This window comes from Vigna angularis, chromosome 1, assembly GCF_016808095.1.
Source record: "Vigna angularis cultivar LongXiaoDou No.4 chromosome 1, ASM1680809v1, whole genome shotgun sequence".
NCBI lineage: Eukaryota > Viridiplantae > Streptophyta > Magnoliopsida > Fabales > Fabaceae > Vigna > Vigna angularis.
In genome coordinates this window covers 4126167-4143460 of record NC_068970.1, presented here as the reverse complement: position 1 = coordinate 4143460, position 17294 = coordinate 4126167, and the positions used below count along the sequence as shown (strand labels likewise).

General features: G+C 35.0%; 1 protein-coding gene across 1 annotated transcript; it reads right to left on the bottom strand.

Moving 5' to 3' along the window:
- Window positions 1–1136: 1136 nt before the first annotated feature.
- On the bottom strand, window positions 1137–15730 carry LOC108343043 (brefeldin A-inhibited guanine nucleotide-exchange protein 5). The gene is made up of 33 exons (XM_052871795.1): window positions 15294–15730; window positions 15001–15073; window positions 14597–14825; window positions 14384–14505; window positions 14243–14301; window positions 13014–13071; window positions 12851–12935; window positions 12560–12763; window positions 12428–12486; window positions 12270–12339; window positions 12121–12189; window positions 10410–10532; window positions 10281–10334; window positions 10100–10188; window positions 9889–9985; window positions 9690–9788; window positions 9403–9594; window positions 9173–9283; window positions 8907–9091; window positions 7774–8397; window positions 7158–7575; window positions 6537–6776; window positions 6318–6441; window positions 6095–6243; window positions 5278–5634; window positions 4864–5030; window positions 4521–4783; window positions 4063–4235; window positions 3872–3985; window positions 3388–3524; window positions 2964–3285; window positions 2081–2176; window positions 1137–1380 (listed from the first exon to the last, which is right to left on the bottom strand). The coding sequence occupies exons 1-33, from the start codon at window positions 15403–15405 to the stop codon at window positions 1318–1320; spliced, it is 5337 nt and encodes a 1778-aa protein (XP_052727755.1). The 5' UTR covers window positions 15406–15730; the 3' UTR covers window positions 1137–1317.
- Window positions 15731–17294: the final 1564 nt, after the last annotated feature.

The following is a 17294-nucleotide window of genomic DNA, read 5'->3' as shown; positions in this document are numbered from 1 at the left end:
CCCATCAAATTTTTTTGCACTTTATTATTTTGGACTTTATTTTCCGAGATTTATTAAATCAATTCCAGAAACATTTTTCTGGAAGACAGTCACCCCTCTTGTTCTGAAAAAACGTTTTCAAAATTGATTTAGTATATTTCAAAATATAAAATCCAAAATAATGAGATACAGGGAAAATTATAATAGGGTGGAAGAAAAAATTGCGCTCATCTGAGTTGTTTTATTAAAGTTTACACTTGCAACTATAAATTAACGGAGTCATTAAAAAGCAAAGATAAAATAAAGAAATAAATGGCAGTGAGAAATCGTATTGCCATGTGTATCAATAAGATATTGCTTGCGGTATTTCCACAATACTAATTGCACCTTAACAATAACAGGAAAAGGACTTCAATATTTTTCATCACTGCCTCTACTTTCATTGTTGCCTCGCCGTTATACCCGTGCTGCAGAGAAAGAAAAGAGAAAATATGAAAAAGAAAAAAAACTCTCCAAAATGTTTTCTTTCAAAATGTATTTCATTTATTGTGAAGAGTTTCTTTCAGAACACACTTAATGTATTCTGAATTTTTTTTCTAGAGATATTGTACAAAAATTCTTTTCAAAAAGTATCACATGCATTTAGGAAAGTTTGTTTGAGATTTTATTCCAAAATATATTCCATGCATTTCAAATATTTCATTTCAAAATTTTGATTATGAAAATCTAAATCTGGAAATCCTATTCCAAAAGCTCCAAAAAGACTTGTTTCGGAAAGCTTTCAAAACATGTAATCCGAAAGTAATTTTTATAGAGAATAAAATGAGAATTTTAGAAATTTAAGAGGATGAAAAAAATAAACTGAGGGTGCAAGAAGTAAAAGCCGGATATATATTTTCATAAAATGAGCTTAGGTTCAGCACCCCTTTACTTCAACAATTAACAGCAGAACTCGTCACTAAAAAGGCCATTTCTTTCAGTTTAGTCTGTACCTCCATAAGTTCTCATCGTGAAAGACACAAGGGTTTCACATGCTATTCATCTATTATCATACAACAAAAGACTCATACGAAACCTCACTCAGAGCTTTCACCTATTGTCCAAATACTGCACAAACAAATTGAGTTGAGTGCAAACGAATAGTGGGAGACGTCAGATGAAACCAAAATTACATTTCTATTGCCTTTCTACAAAACTGTTGGTACAAGCACAAAAATTTCCATAAGAAGATTAATACAAAAAAATGCTATCATATTTCTTTCCAAGCCATCTAAAACTGATATCGGGGCAATGCCCTGAGATTTATATGAGAACCCTAACAGCGGCATTATAAGATGGTTATGGTAAAAGAGGTTTCAATTGTGCTTGGAATAAATCACCAAGAGCTCCCCGAACATCCATCTGTTCAAAACAAAGGATTATCAGTTCAACACACAAGGTTTCCTTTCTTAAAAACACCCATCAGCTGTGCTCGGAATAAATCACCAAGAGCTCCCTTCAACATTTACTTAAAAGTAATAATGGTATTGGAGTATTTTTCTTGAAATGACCAACACGAAAAATGAGATGTCATGTAGAGTTTTCTTGCACGGAATGACCAAAATGTAGTGTAATTTTCTTTTCCTGGATAAGTAATGAAACAAAGAGCGATACCATGTATAGACCAAATATATCACTGTTATAACTTCATTAGATAAAATGGATAGATTCGTAATAAGTTTGCAATGCCATATGAAGATCAAATTATATGGATTTTATGTGCTAGGCTAAACCGAAATAGATTGTCCGGTGCAAGAACCATATTAGTTATAGAAACAAAATAATGACCAAAAGACATACACCTAAATGGAGCCAAACTATGTTTCCATCTCTAATTTTCAGACCAATTCTTGTGAGATTTAAAATATTTAATGAAATCCTATTAAACTATTCTATTTTCATTGACACAAGCATATATTGCGAACACAACCAAGTAATGACATACGAAACATACATATAGCAGCAGCTGAAGAATCACAAAAATAACTTTATGCATAAAAAATAATTATCAAAACAATCAATCAAAAAGCAGCCTTGAATAATTGTAGAAACAAGAAATTACCTGGTCACAGCAAACAAGTTTTGTTAGCAAAGGGTATAATTCCCTTAGATGTCTTCTAAAAATCATATTGTTCATAAAACTCATGCTTTGAAGCACCTACAAAGTAAATAAATAATTTATTAGCGCATAAATGAACACAACATAAGTTGCAATGAATATCATTCAACTATATTGATAAGCAAGCAGATAAAAACTCTAGCGGAGTACCCCTTTAATTGATTGTGTTATAGAAAAAAGAAACTAAAAAAAGGGAAATACAGACTGGGGTCAGGTATTCAAAACATTTGAAAAACAATAAGTGCGGAAAAAAAACTGAAAGAAATAAGAAGAAAACAAAGAACGCAGAACATCCAACCAGTCTTTTTATACAGGACATGGCAAATCCCTTAAAACAAGTATGGGTGGAGCATCTTTGATTATAAAGTAGCAAATTTTTTAAAGAAGAAATACTTGCCAATCAAGACAGACAGGTTGAGACTTGAGAGTTTTTACTTCTCATAATACGGAAAGAGGACCTGGGACTTTTTTATGATATTTGATACCAAAATCAATCTACAAAATACATCATTTCAACAAATACTATTTTTAGTTTAAAGGTTTGGTATATGCAGGTTATGCCATCCACAAGCAAGCTCCACATCATGGTAATTCGGCTATTCATAAACAATAGAAACTTAAAATTGGTGATGATATCTCGTTCACTCAGTATAAATTATAAAACCCAGGCATAGATATTTAATAACTTGAAATAAATTTTATTTACACCAAGGGCTGCAATATTTGCAATATGCACTAATCGAGAAGTATACGACTCGCAACACTATGACACTGAGTAGAAGGCAAGTCAACTTTCATATATTATCATGAAGAATAAACTTCAAACCTTAACAATGATGGGAGCACGCAGTTCTAAGACTCGATGAATATCCATGTTATTGGCTTCTCCTGTACTTGACTGGAGATCAGATGCCTCCCTGAGCACTTGTTCACAGAAAGAGACCAGCTTCTCCTCAGCTAACCTTTCAAACTTCTGTTCTGCATCAAGATCTAGAGCAATACTCGAGCCATTAACTTCTGCAGAGTCTGCATCTTGAAATCCATCAGAGTCTGCCTCTTTGGTTTCAAAGCAAGTAGTTGCCTTTTGTAAGATTTCGAGATATATGCCAGTACCAGCTAACTCCTGACGAAGAAGATTTATTGGAGGCCTATCCAAGAAAACTTTAGTGATGCTTGAAGTCCTCCATTCCAATGTCAACCAATTCCACCAGAACAAAAATAAGAAAATTAGATATTGAATTTTGCATTACCTTTCATCAGGAATTTGGTGCATACGAGTTCTAAGATTGGTGGATGAGTTATATGAAGCAGCAAACTCCAACACAGACAGCAAAATATCCATTATAGAAACCTTCTGCTGTGCTTTTAACTTAGCCCAATATTTCTTCTGCAAATAATTAGAAAAACATAGCTGTAAGAAGATACCATCTTATAATCAGACTCCTCATCAAGAAATTTTTGGCTAGAAGGTGATGGATTCCAAACTCAATCCACCACCAAGTCTTTAAACAGATGGACCTCAAATTACATTCTCAGTCTATTCCTCGTATATATACAGTGTGAAAGAGGTACTTCCTCAAACGGAAATTTTTTCCAAGACCTTAATGTGGGGAGAAAAACGAGGGAAAACCTTCTCCTTATCCTATATAGAATCTAAGCCATCAAATAGCACAAATTTAAGGGAACCCCAAAAAATATGAGATCTGAACAAAGAAAAGAAATAAACACACAGACCTGAATACCATCAATAGCACCAAGAAGTAATAACTGTGTAATGCACTTTCCCCTGACAGTTGCCATGAAAGGACTCTCCTCATTCTTGGTATCTGGCTCTACAGTATCAGAAAGCTAAAACAGAGTGATATAAGAGATGTATTCACAGGATAATAAAGGTCAATTAACAGGGCACTAAAGAAACACTATACCTTAACTGGAGATGATGGTTGAGAAGCATCAGATATATGGCTTTTAGTTTTTGTAAGATTTCGAAGGAAGAGATTTTCCATATTTCCCATAATCCGTTGACCCAAGGTTTGACTCCGCTGGAAACCTCCCCCATCTCCAGTTTTGGGAGTTCTTCCTGATGGAGATGGAAGACCTACAATAATAAACAATTCCTTGATGGTGTCAACCAAATTGATTTGCTCTTCAGTATCAATTAATGCCCAATTCATTCTTCATTTTTCCAATTTAATGTAGCTTCTAAGGCCCCACCATGAGATTTGGGGATTTTGAATAAGATATTTCACTTTTTTTTAACAAGGTAACTTTGACAAATCTTTTGATAACCGATACCACTTCTCACTGTTGTGCCTGACATGAGCATGCTTTCACACACACTAAACTAAAAAGAAACGTTTTTTTCTTGAAAAAAAAAACTAACCTTCAGACTGATCTACATTGGTCTGTGATACAGAATCTTCAACTTCGTCAGCATTTGTATTTGAGGATGCCAATGAGGATAATTTCCCATTACTATTGACATTAAGTTGATGATCAGCCATTACCTCATTGTCAACAGACCTGATGGCACCACTGTCCCCTGGGTTGCCTTCAGAATCACTAATAAGGCTTCCAGGGTTTCTCATATTTTCAAAAGTTAATGCATTAAGCAGCTCTAAAGGTTGTGTAGCATATGAAGCATCTCTGGAAATCAATATTAAATAGATGTTTTATAGTTGATATTAACTAAAACGGAGGTTCAGAAAATAGAAAAAAAATTGCACCTTATGCTTTTAAGTAAAGTATCCCAGTCAGTGGCACTGAATTGGTGTCCCCCGACTTCAATGAGATGCGCCAGAGCAGCAAGAGATATCGAGACCACTGTTTGATCTGTTTTTTTAGCACAATCTAACAGCAGACCCAGTAGGGGAGGCAACATAAAACAAACCTCCTGGAAGCAAGATTCCTCATGAGTAATTCTTTTGATATTTAACAGAAATCATATAAATTCTAAACATGAATTTCATAAATATTTATAACATAACAAAAGCGTCTAATCCAATAAACTAACAAAGTCAACATGGGCAATTTTCCGTCAAAACTATAACACCATGTTTGCTAACTTTTGTTGAGAAATTTTCACATGCATGCTTGTTTAAGTTACAAGAATAGACAACAATATTGTTTTAGTTCACTACCTTATAGAATGTGTTAAAAAGGTTGCATAGCAGCTGAAGCGAATGTATGCTTGTTTCACGAAACCAATCATCATCGGTGGAAGTAAAGCCCTCTTTTCCAGCATGTCTCACGTGATCAAAAATTGGAAATAGAACTCGATGAAAAATACTCTCCCAAAATGATGTAGAGAACTTGCTACCTCTTTCATTCAATAAATCAAACAAGACTTCGAGAGCACAACTTCTGACCTCTGGCCTTTGATCTGAGGTTAGATCAGACAAACCAGCCAGCATTGGGAACCAATAATGCTCAGTTACTTCCAAAGTCGATTCCAAATTAGCATTAATGGGCATTAAAGCACCTCCAGGAATAAGGCCCTTAAGCAAAAAAACAATTAAAACCACTTAAAAGGAGGGATGTCAATGTAAGGAAAGAACAAACTATTGACAGTAAAAATGAATAAACAGTTTCCAAATCCTTAAACAATGTACATTTAATTACACATTACTCAAAATCATGAGCTAAGTTATAGCATGCTCCCTTTCTCATAGATTTCTGTTTGAACATTAGATATCAGTGCAATACGGATTGGACATTTGAAAAATTGATATTAAAACAGTTTAGCTTCCAACACTGTACATCTCTGTACTGAGATATCAAACCCTCATAAAAAAACAAGTAGATTGCAGACAACTCTAGTGGGCAAAAGTTACTGGACTTTGAAATGAAAAACTACCCATTTTTATACTATTAATGTGTGTGTGCATACATTCTTTTTTGTGGTGTGAGAAGCCTTCAAATTCAGAAAAGCAATTTCCTAAAGATAACTCAGCATACCTCTGCAAGACGGTCCTCACAGATCCGCAGGAGTGCAATAGCCTTCAAACTAATGCGATGTGAACTTTTGTTGTTGGCAAATCTAATCAGACAATTCACGCAATCCATGAAACAGTCGCCCACTACTTGATCAAAGTGTTCTAAGATGACTGTAAAATTTCAACGTGTTAGATACACCATAATCGCAATTGTAGACTACAATGACACAGAATATCATTCCTACCCTGCTCAACATTTTCAAATGCACTCTCCACAATTGATTCTAATTCATCATCTGCAGAAGCTGTAAATATCATAAATACACTACGCCACCCAGACTTTATGCTCCCAACCTTAGATTTTATCATCTGAAATAGGCAACAGTTCCAGCTGAACTTCAGTTAATGTATCCAACGATATTAAGCTCAAATGTGAGAAGAATAAGAAATTAAGCCTACAACACCTGGACAATGCAGTCAACAATTAGCCTCCTTTTGGATTCACTTGGACTATTTCGCATAAGAACAACAAATGGTTTGAGAATATCATTTTGGAATGAAAACTTGGCTAATTCAGCACGCTCCAAATACTTTATACTAAGCTGTCTTAGAGAATCTATTGCATACATAGCAATTTTCTCATCATGATGACTCCCGGCTGATATGAAGTGATTTGCTAGAACAGTCCAGATTCTAGCCCAGACCTTAAAAACATAACAATTAGAGCTTAGAAATGAATTCATAGCAGCATCAAAAGACAATATTATACATGGGATCAAAGGACAGAATAGTTCAACAATTAAGGGAATAAAACCAAAGCTTGAGAAAAATGACACCTTAAAATAGTCAGTAATTATCAAAGCATGTATACACGTACAGATATGTGCATTATTTATATATGCATAAACTAAATTCAATTATTCAATTTCCTCAAGGAAACAATACATTCAAACAAAAAATTAACAATAACAAAAAGTCTAATAACTCAAAAAATAAAGTGAGCATAAAAAAGTGCCAAAGGTAAGACATGAAACACTAAAATGAAAAATAAAAACTGTGCAACTGACGGTTGATAAAAGATATACCATACGTATGCGAGCCATATTGTAATAACTAATTTCAACAAGCTTCTGCAAGCTGAAGACACGAGCTGGAGTTTGTTTAAGCTCTTCAGCTGATACACCGCAGAGAGCAGTGAAGAATTCCACAACTGAATCACTAGGTAGTTTGACACTATTCATAAAAACTTGTTCAGCAGGTTTCCCAGCTAATTCTCTCAGAGATTGAACAACAGCATCCTTGGAGATTTGATTTGACCCATGCATAACAGTAGCAGAAATTGAAGGAGTTGATGTTATAAATTCAAGGCGAGAAACACATTCCAGAACTGCATTCCATGTGTCTTGAAGAGCATTCATATCTGAATCACACAGGATCAACAATGTGCGCAAAGCTTCCACATTTTTACTACGCATTTCCTTGGGGGCATGCAAGAAAGTAAACCTGAGGTGTCAAAAAAGAAACTAAATGAACCTAGTCAACAGTACGAAACATCAAAGTTTCCAATCAGTATTCCCGTGCACAATACACCATCTTTCCCTTGCATGTCAAAATAAAGAGAAAAAAAACAGTTAACTTGTAATAATCAAGGCAACACTTTTTTGGGGATGGAGCATGATGGTGGGATCATGGAATCTATACCTGACGAGAGATGTTAGAAATGCATATCGCATGGTATCCATCCCAAGAACAAACGTAATATGTATGCCAGCTTTAAATCCCTCCATCAACAAAACAACTCGAGGCTTGTTATCGCCTTCCTCCATAGTTACAGAAAATGTAGCAAGCAAAGGCCACCCAACAGCTTCAACCATGGGCCTTACAAGTTCAATCTGCTGGGCAGTGTAGAAAACTCCTCTTTTCACCCCTTTATTCCTGAATATAGCTTGTGTTTTCTTAATAATGGCCTCACTTTCAGACTTGGCGTCACCGGATGACTTTCCTTTAGGGAGTGCCAGATTAAGAATACTGACAAGCCGTCCTTCTTCACCATCTGGCTTCTGTCTGCTGCTTTTTCCAATTAAAGATGTGTCATCTTTCATTTTAATCTCCTCTTTAACAATAGAATCATAGATTTCTTCAAGTAGTTCTCTAGGAGCACATTCATCTGGATCATCCCTAGCATTCATGCGAACAAAATCTGACTTGGCCATCTTGGGCCACACCATGGGATTATGAGCATCAGTATTTAACATAATAACAGCATAAGCTAGCACATATGCAGTATCTGCATTTTTGAAAAGGCCTGGATTATCTGCACAGTATCTGTATAGACAACATGCACAAAAGATATAAACTATTGGTGTACAGGTAAAAGGTGTCAAGCCAATGAAATATAAAGTATAAGACACAATATACATAAAACAGTCTTGATCTTGGACCAATCGGAATGAATCATTATAACATGACAATCAACCAAGATTTGACATCTCACAAAACACCGAGACTTCTTAACCTCAGTCCACATGAAGAGTAACAAATAGAACTATCAAAGTTTTCCTTTCTTCCCACTAGTTAGGTTCAAGGAAATCAATAACTGACAAGCACACTGGTTAAACAAATGACCTGTTAACAAAACTCTTAAAAAGCAAGAATGATGATGAATAAATATTGTGCACATATCATCTACAATATCCAGCACTCAAGGAGATTCCAACACAGATGCATAAATGGATACATCTAATTGTTCGATCACAGTTCTACAAATAGGAAACTGATTGCCACTCGGGAAAGGAGATATGGAGGGAATTTGCATGTACAAAAAATGCCATTACCTCTCTGCAAACTTTTCCATGATCCGATCTATCTTTTGAGCTTCCCCAGGAAGTCGAAATCCTTTAAGAAACTCCCTGATTGCAGTATCAAATTTCAATCCAGAAAATTTCATTGAATCTACATAGGCATGCATCACGGCAAGGGGGAACTCTTCATGTTGACCTAAATAGTCACCAATTGTAGCCTGAAAACAACGAACACTTACATATTCCAGAACAAATTTAGATGCAATGGTAAATAAAAAATAATAGTGAAGAATCACAACCTTATCCAAACTGGGAGTATTTTTCAAAAATTGAGCAACTGAAGCAGGTGTGTTTTCCACCAACTTGTTTGAAATTAGATACTCCACCCCCTTCATTGGTTTTCTGTTGAACTAAAAGATTATTAAAACTGTAAGTCAGCTCCCAACCATAACTTGATCATTATGCAAAAGAAGGTTAAGACAAATTTCCCCTTCCCTGTTAAAATACTTAAAGAATGCATGATATATACCTCAGCAATGGCAGCCTCCAACGTGGATTTATGAGCCTTAGCCTTCTCAAAATCACTAGTCACATCTTCCCTGACTCTTATTTCAGAAGAATCTTCAGCTGAGATCCCTTCTTGCTGATTAATCTTTAACTTTTCCAAATCCCTATGAGATTGCTCCCAATCGACCAGAGATTTGAGCACACTCACAAGACCCTGAGAAAGACAGAAAATGGGATCAATCGCCAACTTTTATAAAAAACGTCCATTCAACAAATTAATGATTTCTAAAAGAAAACAACTAAACCTACTTGAAGTGACGAGCCTTTAATTGAAGCTGTCTGAGAAACAACAACTGAATTTGGATCAGCATTTAGAGTCCCTTGAGCTATTTTGGATAGAGTAGTAACCTACACATTGGTTTAGAAAATAAAATATTATTATATTTATCAAAGAGGAAATAACTGATTTACATGCTGTCTATAATGCCATGATTCAGTAAGATTATACCATTCGTTCAAACAAGTTTGGCGCCTCGAGATCACAATCATAATTCACAAAGATGTCAACAAGCATCTGTGGATCCTTACATACTTTCTCTAACATCCTGCAAACCATACTAAACCAGATTACTAAGGAAAGGGAATGACAATGAACACAACAAAAGAGTTCATTGACGTAATACTTGTAATTTTTTAATTAACTAGGGTGAACATTATACCGGAGAACACTGAGTTTTTGGTTGACAGGAAAATCCAAACCATCCAGTGGTCTAAGAACAATCAACGGAAAGAAGATCCCTATTTCCCCCTGGAAACAAAATAGTGGAAAAATAAATGAGACATCAAAATATTATTCCCTGTGGAGAAGCTTCCACAAACTCTGCAGAATAACATGCATACTTTGAGACTCTCCCTGAATCGCAATAACAGCACCAAGAATATTCCAGTTGCATACTGCCAAGAAAGAATATCGATATTAAAATTTACACAGATACCTTCACAAAGATAGATAATGTTGTGCAAAAAGACCTGAAATATGACAGGGGATTGTGAAACTGAAGCTCGTAACAGTGCATATGAAAGATATGCCTTCACTGAATCAATAAAATGGAAGTTCTTTGTAAATGAATGGCTGACTCCCTCCAACAAACCCTGAAAAATAACATAACAAACATGTGACTGAACAGACAAAATAGTAGTTTCAGAGAAAGAAAAACTTGAATGGGTGGAAGAGCAAGGATGGAATATTTGCTCCTATCCTATCTACTTCCACATAATGCTACAGTCTAGCCTAAGAATGGGCAGAACTAAAAATTATATTAATCAGCAATAGGAAACTAGTTTTGTCATGTAATTGCTTATAAACAAAACATTTCTTGAACCAACAGTACAACAGCAGTAGCCGGTAGTTGTATAGTGAGTTTTTTTTATTTTTTCAGAGCTTTACAAAAGCTTGATCCGCTGAATAATTGAGGCATATTTTGTATTCCTGGCCTTTTTTTCGTATTTTCTCCTTCATTTTGAATTTCCTCTCAAAGGAATCTTTTTGTGGCTACTTAGTGGGATTCATTCACATGGAAACTTTCTTATAATCTTTAATTCATGAAAAAATAAAGTACTTACTAAATATTCAATAATACAAGGTTACTCGCACATGCATGCAGTCACCGTTTCCAACCCCTGAAATTTCTATAACCAGAGTACAAGGCTGCACTCTCCTTTAACCACATATTTCTGGTTTTAACTTTAACGAATAATATAATTTACTGAAAGAATCCAAAAGAAAAATTATGTACGTATTTATCATGTGGGTGAAGAAATCAACTAGCAACAATGTTTGGTCGAATAATGTGATAAAAGTGGCTTTTGGGAAAAATCAAGACCAGCTGGTTAATGAACCAGATCAAGGCTCAGAAGGTGTACACAGTATATCTGAAGATATAAACGAGGGAAATGAAGAAGCTAGGACTCTTGCTAATTTGGCAAGTTAGTTCTGTATCTATGCTGGAACGGGTATTAAAGTTATAGGAGACTATAATTACACTAGGGAAAGGAGGAGATAAATATTTATATGTAAATTAGTTAACACTGACTATTCATTAATACTAATTTATTTTCTTTTATAAAAGGTCTCGCTCTAACAAGGATTGCAGTGATAACAGTTCCAAGAAGTGGTTCAAACTAGTCCAATGCAATCCATGTAGAATTACGTTTCCCATAATCAACATCATATGGTAGCAAACCACTTCAATCTGTGATTGTCTTAGACTTAGTCACCAAGTTACACAATATACGAAAACTAGTATCTACAATTTCATTTAAGAGAAAGATGGGACATCTCAAAGAGTGATAAAGAAGAACAAGATGTAATCCTTCCCTAAGGCTCAGCATTAAATAGTAAAAATCAACAGCAAAAAAAATTATTATAAAATTTATTTCCTTGTGTTAGAGTGCAATAGAAAAATGCTGGAGTAATTATTAGGTTTTGTTAGGCAATTATTTAGGTAGTTCACTCAACTTCTAACAATTAAATGCACAATTCTAGATCTTAACCAAGGGTAACGTCATTGAGTGAAACCAAGTCAGCCACATAAAATATAAGTACCAGGCACCAGCAGATCAGCCCATAATTAATAAAGCAAATAATTACTTCTGCACGACTACCAGTAACATAATATTCCAATGCATTATTATTCACCTATTAACTAACAAGTAATAGAAGCTGAAATCACCGTATGACCTGAAGAAGCTCGAGAGACAATATCCTTGTCTTGGTTGTAACTTCATCATTATCTTCCTTCATACCCATCTGCAAAATTTAAAGTGTGAACTATAGTTAATGTGCAGAAGAAGTGACCACCATGTTCTTGTTAAAGTGAGACAACCAACCTTGCAAAGAGTGCGGAATACCAGCAAAGCATCACGTTGTACTATGCCCATGCTCTCCAAATCAATCCCACTTTACAGAAGATAAATACTTAAGCTCCTATTCAGAGTAAAACACAAATGCATATCCCAAAGAACAATATCATATTCATGTTTTATACCGTGTTATCTTTTTACCATCTTCCGTATGCACAGCCTTATCCAGTACTGCTTCTAAGCCCTATACAAGACATACAATATTGTCATAATAAGGTTGTGCTAGGGTTTCATACATAGCTACACAATTGATTTACCTTGATATCAGCACCCCCAGCAAGATTTTGAATTTCCTCAAGAGATGTTGGAGATGCATCCTTGGCTTGAGTAAGTGCATCACCTAAACTCATTTCTTTTTCGTTTGAGTCTCCAGTTGAAGATTCATCAGATTTTGGGTTCAAATTCTCTGCTGAAGCTGCCTTTGATATTGTTTGGCCCCCAGAAACAGATGGAGCTCCAACCTTGAAATTTTGATGGGCACTTAAAAATCATTTACTACAAAAGACATAAGCCAAATATGCACTTAATGAGAATTTTAGAAGCCCCACCGGATCAGTTTCCATTCTTCTGAAAATGATGCTGATCATCTGTGTTAGCATTGCCTTTGATGTTGCTTGGTTTACAGGGCTCTTGCTACAATTCCAAAACAATGAATCTCAGTACTATAGATTAGCAATAACAAGCCTTGAAGACAAAGGAAATTATTAATACCTATTCAGAGCAATATTGTAGCATACTCTGATAACTCCCAGTAGAGGTTCGCCATGTACTGAATAATGTAAATAAGAATTCAAAATACAAAAAAAAAAAAATTAAACATATTTGAAACAAGGAAATATATCAATGCAATAAACATTTTCTGGTAGCACAAGGTGGTTTTCTAATCACAGCACCAATATAAACGACCAATGTTAACATGGTGAAAGGACAATAAAAGCACAACAAATATATGCAAGACAGCAAAATTAATTTGTATACAAACATTGATCTAAGCCTCAAATTGTACACATGTTTCAATAATGCATGAAAGAAAGCAAGTGTATTAGTATTTTGGTCCTTTCCATTAATGAAATTTCTATTTATCCCCTCCTTGACACAACAGTTTAGCATCTTTAGTCATGCCTAATTGGAACGCCCCAACTTCCAATATTAACTGAAAAAAGAAGTATAATAAAATGAAGAGAATCTAGTCAAACAAAAACCTAAACGCAAGAAGCAGAATGCTGAAGCTAGAATCATAAATGGGCATCAACAGACGTAGCTCATTAAACTATTCGAGCTCATTATTCAAACAAGTCAACCCATCAATAATTACCTGGGCAACTTGACATCGTAACAACTATTGTCAACATTCAATTGCAACTAAAACCCCAGTTTATAATACTAAAACGTATGGTAAAGGAAAGAAAAAGACCTCCAAAATAGAGACACTTTCCCCAAAGTGTCTTTCTCAACAAGAGAAACATTTTCTAAGGTAGAGACACCAATGGTCGAAAGTAAGTGAATCCTTGAAAATATACATCCAAGACAAAACAAAAAGTAGATTCAAATCCAAATTCTACACGAAAACCTGAATAACTTTCTCAGAAAAAAAAAAGCATTATATAACAAATAATAGGGAGAAAATTAAATTGCTCAAACATTTTCGCTTGAATAAAATTGCAGCCAAACAAAAATAAGTCATTCAGATAGATTACATCCAAAACTAAGATCATGCTGAGCCTACTTGGGTACATTACCATTGTTTTCCAACAATATCTGCTATGGTCATAACATGTAAATTAATCTCCTTTAGCTAAAACCTTCTTCTAAGCTTTAAATAACATTAGGTTAATCATTTAAAGTACATGTAAGGATTTTTTTTGTCGTTTAACACACACGATAGAACTTTGAAGGTACCTTGCTCAATATTACATTCTTTCCTATTACAGTAAACATACCTCTGAATTTTGTAGAAGCAACAGCAGTCAGAAGAACCTTCAGCACTTGGAGAATGGTACTGCATCACGATTCTTAAAAATGAATAGGTGTTACAGGAAGTATACATAGGGTAACCATAATATGCATAGTGATTTGCATACCTGTCAGGTGATGAATTGTCAACACAACTGCAAACCATGTTTAGAATGTCTGTAAACAATGGGACATTTTTACCACCCTCTAACCCAGGATCTCCCTCCAAATGGTCATACGCAATAAGTTTCTGTATAAAGAATAATTAGTCCGAGCAAGTAACCAATTTAGTATGAACAACCGCGATAACAACTGTCAATTAGTGCCAAGAAGGTATGTACATGAAGACAATCCAAAGCTGATTCAAGGATTTTCAAGCTCTTAGTCTCAAATGCAAGACGAAGTGGATTTAAAACAATTTCTGCATCATCTCCTTCAAGTGTATTCCCGGCACTAGCCAGGACAACATTAATGTTTCCAGTCTTAGGCCTGTCGTCTGAAGCATGCTCAGCCTTCTGTGACTGATCTGCCTCTGTCCTAGTTGCCACTCCATCATCAGTCTCGTTCGAACTAGTGAAAAACAACATAATTAAAATATTAAAACCAAAAGCTCGATCCCATTTCCGCCAAATAAGGACTATTACCCACTTTCCATAAACAGATTCATCAAACGTCCATGCACAATATTCCAAAACGCACCAATAACATTCTATCTATCATCAATGTTTATTCCGAAACATCTCACCTGCCAGATTCAACTGAGGGCGCAGCTTGATTGACCTCGCTCTGCTTTTTCTGGCTGGCCTCTTTCGTGATATCTATACAATTAAAGAGCAGACACCAAACATAACTAAATAATCAACGACATAGCCGTTTACCGGTATCATGGTAACTAGACGAACTAAATAATCAATGCGAGGAGTCGAACATTGGAACCGGATAATTATCTTATCTAAATGGAAAAGAAAAACAAAGAAAGAGGATTAAAGGCCTTATATAGCGAATAAAGAAGTGGAAACAGGGATCTAGGGTTGAAACCTGTGTAATTCTGGATAGCTTTCTGGAGTTCGGGAAACTTCTTGCCATAACACTCCTTGAGCATAGAATCGAATGCTCGAGTGACGAAACCCCCGGCTGCACCTCCGGCCATTTCCTCTCACTATAATTGCTCTGCGGCCAGACGCGTTTCTCAACGGAGTCACGGATCCCAGACAGCGTGCAATTCGGAATCGGAATGCAGGCGAATCGAATTGAAGATCATCCGAAATCGGAAAGGAGATCGTTCAGTCTCGAGGAATGCAAGTTGTCCGGCGGCGATGGAATTGGAAACCGGAGAGGGAGAGGGAAGAGGAAATGGAGCTGCAAAGAGTATGGGGAAGAGACAGAGATCTGAGAAATGGAAAGAAAGAAAGGCGTAGATCTGTCTTAAATGTTTTGTGTCTGTTTTGGTCTCGCACTGCCAAAACAATACTATTCCAACCATGTTTCCCCAAGTTGAACTAGCTCAATTTCAGAAGACACAGGGGCAATTTTGCAATATTAATTTTGTTTTTCCCCCCTTTTCTTTTACTTTTTTGGTCTAGTCTCATGCTTTGCTTTTTGGGCTAAAGTTGGATTTAGAGAAATTACAGGCAAGTGCTTTTCACACCATGGTTACTGTCTGCACCTCCATAGATGAAAAGACAAAAAGGTCCTTATCTGTATCTACACATAAACTATTGTTATATCATCTCCTTATCCTTCTTTTTCCCTCTACTGAATTGCTTAAACCATCGCAACCTCTTGTTGTTGCCACCGACGTTGATGATGTTTGCCACGTTGAATAGTCAAGTTCTTATTTCAAATTGTTGTTGTGTATGTTGTATTTTAGACTTTTTTTTTTTCCATAAAATTTCAAGATTGTAGAGTTAGCGCCATTACCAATTTTGTAATCTATAAAGTTTCATAGTTTATTTATACAGTGAGGGTGGGAGTTTGCTGTTGAGAGTAAAAAGAAAAATAAAAGGAAGAAAGATTAAAATTAAGGTTTTAAAAAATAAAAAATAAAATTGATAAAAGTAAAAAATAAAAAGTAAAAAAAGTAAATTTAGAATTTTTAAAAAATTGGAAAGGTGTGGGGGAGAATAGGATCACTCTTATATTTTAAAGTATCTAATCCAAATATTTTTAGTCAAAAAATACAATTTTGACTTTATTGAAATTTAAAATTGTATTTTAAATTATTTAACTCGATAATTTTGTGGTTACAGTAATCAGAAATACATGTTATTTTGAAGTTTCAAATCACATTATCTTAAAGAAATAACTTTTTTCCTTTTAGATTGCATAATTGATTGGACTTCTAAATTGCATAATAGAAACCTTCTTAATTACTTACACAATCTAGAAATAATTCAAACTACAAACTTATAAATGTTTGAAACTAATAAGACCACAAAAATTAAAGCTCAAACAATTATCAACTTTCAAGCTTCACTTTAGATGAATAGTGTGTCAAAATCAATCTCTGAACACTTCATCCATGAAAAACATAAATCACAAACACCTAAAACAAACTTCATTATTATTTATGTTTTGTTTGTCTTCACAAAAGTATTGTTCAAAAGAATAAAAAACAAAGTGGGTGAGACGTTCATATCAATTAATTTGCAGGAAAAATGGTATTGGGATTCCTCTCATATGTGAGAAGAAAGAAGGGGAAAGCCAATTGGCAGATAAGTTTTTCACTTGTTTGTCCTCATTTTATTTCACTATGTGTGCGACGATTCATTTACTTTTAATGTGCATCTAGAGATTCAGTTGTACATGCAAAGATTCCTAAGTATAATAGAGGTTTCTTTTTTACCAAAAGTAACAAAGCATTTAAATTATGCAGTAAATTCCCATAAATATGTCTTAGTCCAAACTTCTATAACTTTGCTCTTGCATTCATGGTTACATATGAGTATCGTTCATTGGTGTGTTTAAAGAAAATTGTGAGTGAGTCATTCTTGTGTTGTAATATGAGAAATATGGTGCAAATCTTAGCTTGAAGACCAA